The 7,314-nt window shown below is 49.5% G+C and overlaps 1 protein-coding gene across 1 annotated transcript in view; it reads left to right on the top strand.

Moving 5' to 3' along the window:
- Positions 1–6,752: 6,752 nt before the first annotated feature.
- The window catches only part of MACO1 (macoilin 1), a 58,261-nt gene continuing 57,699 nt past the window's right edge, over positions 6,753–7,314 (top strand). Inside the window, exon 1 of the mRNA XM_029947677.1 lies at positions 6,753–6,781. Coding sequence (XP_029803537.1) covers positions 6,768–6,781 — 14 coding nt within the window. The 5' untranslated portion in view covers positions 6,753–6,767. The remainder of the gene's footprint in view (positions 6,782–7,314) is intronic.

The raw sequence follows: 7,314 nt of genomic DNA, 5'->3' as shown, positions 1-7,314 counted from the left end.
GTAGAAAAGCGAGTAATAATACACTATGCACAGTATTTCCCATTTTTGTTTTTAAAAAAACCCAATATATTAATGAATGCATAGGGAGAAAAATGTCTGCAAACCAGTGATACCGGTTTCTTTTGCTTCAGATGTTTTCCAAAGCTAACATTTACTAAGCACTTGCCATTGCTAGGCACTATTCTAGGCATTTTTGCATGTATGAACTCAGTTAATGTCCCCGTGAAGTGGGTACTATTAGCCTTATGCTACAAATGAGGCACCCGAGGTGCAGAAAGGTTACGAGACTTGTCCAAGGTGACAGGACTCCTAAGTGGTAGAACTGGGACTTAACCCAGACGCAAAGCCTGGATTGAGCAACCCGGTGTTTCACCACTTAACTGCAGCCCAGATGGCTTCTCAGCCCTCTTCCAATTCTAGAGGTCTAGGAAAGGAGGCTTCCCAGTCCTCTGTTACCTCAACAGTAGCAACAGACAGAAGGTGCCCTGACCCCGAGACCTCAGAGATCGAAGTCTCCACTCCCTCACGGTTGCCCGCTGGTTCTGATTTCTGGCCTTTCTGGCCATCCCTTAAGGAGGGACTCTGCGGTGTGAGGGATAACTAATGTGACCTTGGCTGGCCTGGGTCCTGTACCGGCAGCTTGTAAACCAGGCAGCTGGACCCACCTAGCAGGGGCACCAAATGTCAGCCAGATGCACAGTAAAGGGTTTTAGTCACTTCCAGCCCTGTGCCTGGAGCCCCCTGATGGCTGTTGACCGACCGGCTAACGCGGTGTGGGCAGAAGCTGGTTCCACGGCACCTGAAACCCCTGTGTGTCCTGCTCCTGCCCCAATGAGGGACTGACTGCTCGACAAGAGGACTAAGCTCCTTGCCAAGTAGGCTTTCTTCAATGAAGGGAGGTGTCCCCCACACTTGACCTCTCCCAGCGCCATTTTCTTTCTGCCCCTCTTAACTCTTGCAAAAGGTCCCTGTTTTCTGACTACTGTTCCAGATATTCTCTCTCCAAATCATCAAGGCAGCATACCTGGTACAAGAAAGCACAGGGGATCTAGGGCAGCGGTGTCATAACAAATACAGTGGGTGGCTCAGTCGGTTAAGTGTGACTCTTGATTGTGGCTCAGGTCATGATCTTACCATCATTTCTAACATACACCAGAAAGGTTTGAAAGAATTATACAATGAAAAGCCATGTACGACTCACCTAGATTTGACAATTAGCATTTAACTATATTTGGGTTTTTAAAATTTTTGTTTTATTGTTTATTTATTTTTGAGAACACGTAAGCAAGTGGGGGAGGGGCACTGAGCACCTGCAGTTCATTCTGCCTGAAACCTTCCTCCCGCCAGATAACTGCACCCCCTCTCATCAGCTCAGATCCAAGTAACACGAGAACAGGGACTTTTGGCTATCATATCTCAGTACCTGGTATTTGGTCCATAGTAGGTGAATGATAAATATTTGTTCAATAAATAACAGCTGCCATTCCCAGAATGCCAAGCACTGGACCCAGCATTCTGCACACATTATCTCATTTTCTTTTCCCCTCAAGGCTGTGAGTCCAGGCACAGTCTTTTATGGATGAAGGAACTGCTGCTCAGAAAGGGGATGTGAGTGCTCAGAGTCACACAGCTCATAAATGGTAGTTGGGACTCAACCCACAGCCATTTGATGTCACGGTTTATGCGGGTGACTACTTTGCAATTCTGCTTTCTATTTAGTAAACCGCTCACAGTCTCAATTTCCTTACGCGTCAAATAAGATGAGCTGCTCTGCTTTCCTCCCAGGGTTATTACAAACGTGAAACTACATAAGCACGAGTGGCAATTGGGCACAGAAACAAAGATCGGCAAGGGATGCCATGCTATTTGATCCAAGCCACCAGCCTTCCTCCAGGTGAAATGAATCAAGTCACAGAGACTGCAGGGTTCCCATGTAATGATGCATTTTCTGAAAAATAGGACTCCATGAGAATACTCCCCGTGCCGCCCTCGTCTGAGTCAAGCGTTGTAAAGCTCAGTCATGGGCAGTGACCAAGGAAGGTAAGCCCTTCGTTCCCTCTCTGGAAGTGTGTCCACGCCAAGGGTGTGATCCTGCTCTGGGCATGCCTGTTTAAAGTGTGGCTAAGTCCATCATCACTCATTCCACAAACCTGAGCTCTGGAGTCGGGCAAGCTGGGTTCAAATCCTGACTCTGCAAATGATTAGCTGTGTGAACTTGGGTATGACGATCAATAACTCTGTGTCTGTTTCCTCATCTGTAAAGCAGGGAGAATCTGTCAATCTCATAGGGTGGTTGTGAAGATTGGGTGAGGAAGTTCACGTCAGTGTCAGAAGCATAGACAGTGCTCCATAAATGTTAGTAATTATTATTATTGTACGAGGTGGGCAGATTTACTGTAGAAAACTTTGAAAATGCAGACATGCATAAAGTTTACATAAAGCACCTGTGATCTCAGTATCTCCTAAAACCAGCTCTTCTTCTTTTTGTATATTTGCCTGATTTTTTTTTTCTAGTCATGTGAATTTACCCCTTGTTTTTACCCCTACAAAAAATGAGATTATATAGTACATACTGTTTGCTAACTTGCTCTTTTCATGACTAGTATATCATAAGTAATTTCTGAGCTGGGAAAATCTTTCTATAACACTATATCATGGTGGCTAAGACCTCAGGCTCTGATACCAGAATTTCTGAGTTTGAATCCGGGCTCTATCACTTACTGTGTGACCTTAGGCAAAGAACTGAAATGCTCTGTGCCACAGTTTTCTCGTTTGTAATATGGCTCCAGTAATAATCTCTACCTCATAGGGTTGCTGTGAGGATTAGATCAGAATGTGTATGGTACCCGAAGGAGTGGCTACGTGGTAAGTGCTGTGTGTCACCATTCTCCATGCCACACTGACTTCCCATCGTAAGGATGTGTGATCATTTGTTTGGCTGGCCCCCTTTGTGGGATTATCTGGGTTATTTCTAAACACACAACGAATATCCTCCGTTAACAGGTTCTCTGGGGGACACAGATACATGTATAAGAGGTGACCATCCCGGGGCCCCTGGGGGAGCTCAGTCGGTTGAGCCACTGACTTGGGCTCAGGTCATGATCTCAAGGTTTCTGGGTTTGAGCCTTGCATCAGATTCTCTGCTGACAGCTCAGAGCCTAGAGCCTGCTTTGGATTCTGTGTCTCCCTCTGTCTCTGCCCCTCCCCTGCTCGCACTCTGTCTGTCTCTCTTTCAAAAATAAATAAACTTCAAAAAAAAAAAAAAGAGGTGGATATCCCAAAGTCTGGACTTTTCTGTGACTCCTGAGGGACAGGAAAACAGTTAAAGGCAGCTGGGCCAGCCTGCCTGGTGGGTTTGAAAAGATCCACGCTGTTGAAAGAGGTGGGAATGTAATTTTCTTATTTGTGATACAGGGTGTGATGGTTACTCTACAGGCCATTCTGAGCTATTTTGAGCTCAGATGAAGCTCAAGTGCAAACCCCTTGTCCATCAAAAGTCCCAGGAGAAGAGGAGGGACAGCCTGACTTCTTGTTTGAGCCTTGATCTTTTGAATGAGACCAAATGTGGGGTGCCTGGGCAGCTCAGTCAGTTAAGCATCTGACTCTTGGTTTCAGCTCAGGTCATGATCTCACGGTTTGTGAGTTCAAGCACCACATCTGGCTCTGTGCTGACAGTGAGGAGCCTGCTTGTGATATTCTCTCTCTCTCTCTCTTTCTCTCTCTCAATAAATAAATAAACTTTTAGTGAGAGCAAATGATTTCCCTTCCCTGTCTTACTCATCTGTAAAATGACCACTGCTGACGTTCCCTGGTTCCTGACTGGAGGTGGGGGTATGAGAAGCTGGGGGCTCTGTGAAAGGCAGGTGGCATGCCTCATCTCTGCCCAGGTCTGTGCCCTTAGGATCCCAAAGAGCCATTTGATGGCTCAGAGGGGAAAGACTGGCACTTGACTAAAGCTCAAAGGGGCTGTGGCTAGGGTGAGCCAGAAAAAGAGACGGTCTGGCTGGGGCAGGAGGAGTAAGAGAGAAGGAAATGGAGAAGGGCAGTCTTACTATGATCCGTCCTTGGGCTCTTGGCAAGAGGACCATTCCCATTATCCCTCTGCAGCCAATCGTCAGATCAACAACCCTCATCATTGATAACCATCTACAAGCACCAGAGCGCATGCCTCTAGCATCAAAGCTTGATCTCATTCAGCTGTTCCTTGAGCTGAGCTGCTCTACCCCGCCAACTGCCTAACTTTATTTTCTCCAAGCCTCAGTTTTCTCATCTGTAAAAGAGCTAACATGACCTGCGTTTACACATAGGGCTTGAAGGGTCTCCAGAGGGGGTCCTACCTGGCACAGGGGGTACAGGTAACTCAATACCAGAGGGTTGAGACTGGAACTCTGACCTCCGGATTTTGCTTCTTCTCAGACCATCACCCTGACGTCTTCTCTGTCCTTTCTCCTTCTCCCACGTAGCCCTAGGCCCAACAGAAATTCTCAGGCACTCCACACGTTCGCCACGGCATGCAATGCCCTTGTCGGGATGGTAGGCTACGCAGTGAGTTCCAGACAGTGCCTCTGTCATCTCTTCCCTGGGTTACTTACCTATTCGCTCCACGGTGTGCCTTGGCACTATCCTGGAAATGGGACATAAGGAGGAGTGGAAAAGCCCACGGATATGGCCCTGTTATAACCTTCCCGAGTTGGCTATTTATCTCTGGCCTGGGTAATTCAGAACCTTGTACTCATGGACCCTGGAACCAAGATCTGACCATGTAACTGTCCTTCCTAATGCATTCAAGCCTCCAGCATTTTGATTGAGGCCTGCTTGGATCCTCTTCCATGAAACAGTTCACCTTGGCAGTGAAGCCCTTTCCTGCCACTCCAAACAGAGCATTCCATTCAGACCCTTTCACAATGATGGGCAGCCGTGGTGAAAGTTTGAGCTTACAGAAGAGTGTTATCCTTGGCCACCCAGTGCCACTTTATCAACATGCTGGAGAGAAGTAAGGGATGCAAAACAAGTATACTATTAACAGTAATTGCTTGCTGTTACCTACTGCATGCCTGGCCCTGAAAGTTCATTATTCTGTAAGCCTTAAAACATACCTGAGTGGAAACAGAGGCTCTAAGATCCTGTAACTTGCCCAAGCTAGTAAGTGGCCAAGCTGGAATTTCAATCCCGCTCTGAAAAAGCAGGTACTCCTGCCATTTTAAAAAACTGTATCTCTAGAGTATGGATCCAATCCTCCAAGAAGCTTTCATCCTTGGTGTATGAACAAGCCTCACCCAAGAACCCACGAAATTAGGAACAGCACTGCCGGAGGTGCTCCGTAAGAGAGCAAAGGCAGGAAGGAGGGAAGAGAAGTTTGCAGTGGGTTTAAGGACACTGAGTAGATAAGGCTTGCTGGTCTGGGTAGGCTTAGAAGAGGAGACTGGGTCCCTAGTGTGACAGCTCTGGATGCTATAATAAAGTTTTCTCTTTCAGGCATCAGAGGATCTTTAAATATTTGCAAGCAGAATAAAATGACACAGAGCCGATAGGCATGATGAATTGGATATAAATAAAGTTCCTTCTAGGGGCGGGTGTTGACTAAGGGGGTGATTATACGGGCCAGGAAGAGGTCCACCCAACTCAGGACAAAACCAGAGGCCATCTACTTCCTGGAAGTTTTTAAAATGTGCTGGAAGACCATCTCACAGTCCCACCATTGGTGTGTGGTTAAGTTGGCACAGCCACTTGATAGGAGCTTAGGCAACCATCAAGAAATACTTCAGAAGGATGCGTAATAACATAGGAAAATAGAATACAAAACTGAATGTCTAGTATGATCACGACTCTGTGCAATAATAGTAACAGTAATAGTAATAATTTCAGCCACGGGGGAATATAGGGGAAAAATTTTAGAATGCTAACACTGGTCGTGTTAAGGTGATGAGATCCATGCGTGTTTCTTCTCCCTCCAGCTACTTTTCGACAGCTTCCCAGTTTTCTTTAATGGCATTCTTTTTCGAAAGAATCTTTTGTCATTTCTAATAGTGATAAGGGAGCAATGAGTAAATGAATAAACAGATGCAAAGCACTCGGCACAAATTTTGTGCCTGGCACAAAATCGGTGTTCTAGGAGGGTTCGGTGAGAGGGGTCGCTGGCCCGGCGTCCAAACCTCTGAGAAGCCCGGCCCCCGCCGAGCAGTCAGTCTCTCGCCTGGCCTTCAGTCCCCGCGGCCCCGGCCCCTCGCCCGGGGCAGACGCGTCCCCAGCAGACACGTCCCCGACGCTCCCGGCGTCCAGCAGGCGCGGCGCCCACGGGGCCAGCCGCACAGCCAGCCCTGCGGACGTGGAGAGGTGGTCGAACCGCCCTACACACCCCCGGCAGCCGAGCGCGACGTCGCGCGCACCCACGGCCCCGCCCCCTGTGACGCGCGCCCAGGTGGGCGGGACCGAAGCGGCCCCGCCCCGCCCCTTCTCCGATTGGCCGCCGCGCTGTCACCACGTCGCGGAGAGCTGGCAGGGTGTGTGTGTGTGTGTGTATGTCTATGTGTGTGGGGTTTGCTTTGTCATTCGTATCCCCGTCGCGCGCTGACGCGGCCGGTCTGGTCGAACGCTCCAGGATCCGCAGAAAGGGCCCCTGGCGCTGACCCCGGAGGCTCCCCGAGGAGGAGGATTCTGCGAGCCCCTTACATAATGACGCGACTGCCTGGAGCACATGTCAGCGCAGAAACAGCACATGCCGCAAACCCGGGCCTCCCGAATTCATACGGTGCTAGTGATAGCCTGCAATGATTATAGCACGGTATGCTCTAGCGTGGATTATAATACAATGAAACGCAATCCAACAGTCATGTAGTGTACCTTCGCAATAAGGCATAATATAGGATGTTATATTTATAGGGCCTATTTATAAGCCTCTATTTAAATCTTTTCTGATAGGCCCAGGCAGGGACCCAGACACTATAATGATTGGAGCATTCTTATGTCCTTCAAAGAGGCGGGTTCTAGAGTCCGTTTTGCCTCAGCGGGCCCTTGGATTGGCCGGCCGCGGCGTAGCGGCGCCCTCGATTGGTCCCGAGGGCTGTCCGTCGGAGCCGAGGAGGCGGGGCAGACGGCTGGCCGGTGCTGGGGCGGGCGGGCCCCGGAATTGTCATTTCTTTGTTTCCGAAGGCGGAGGAGGCTCTGAGCCACCCCCCCGTCCCACCCCCTCCCCCCGGGTGCTGGCTCCATGTCTGTGTGACCGGCCCCAGGGGTAGAGTCCAGGCCCGACGCGGGGCGGGCCGGCGGCGGCGGCTGAGGTGAGAGACGGCGGCGGCGGCGGCGGCGGCGGCGCGG

This window comes from Suricata suricatta, chromosome 8 (genome assembly GCF_006229205.1).
Source record: "Suricata suricatta isolate VVHF042 chromosome 8, meerkat_22Aug2017_6uvM2_HiC, whole genome shotgun sequence".
Taxonomy (NCBI): domain Eukaryota; kingdom Metazoa; phylum Chordata; class Mammalia; order Carnivora; family Herpestidae; genus Suricata; species Suricata suricatta.
The sequence above is the reverse complement of the archived record's forward strand: the minus strand, read 5'-3'. Positions and strand labels throughout refer to the sequence as shown.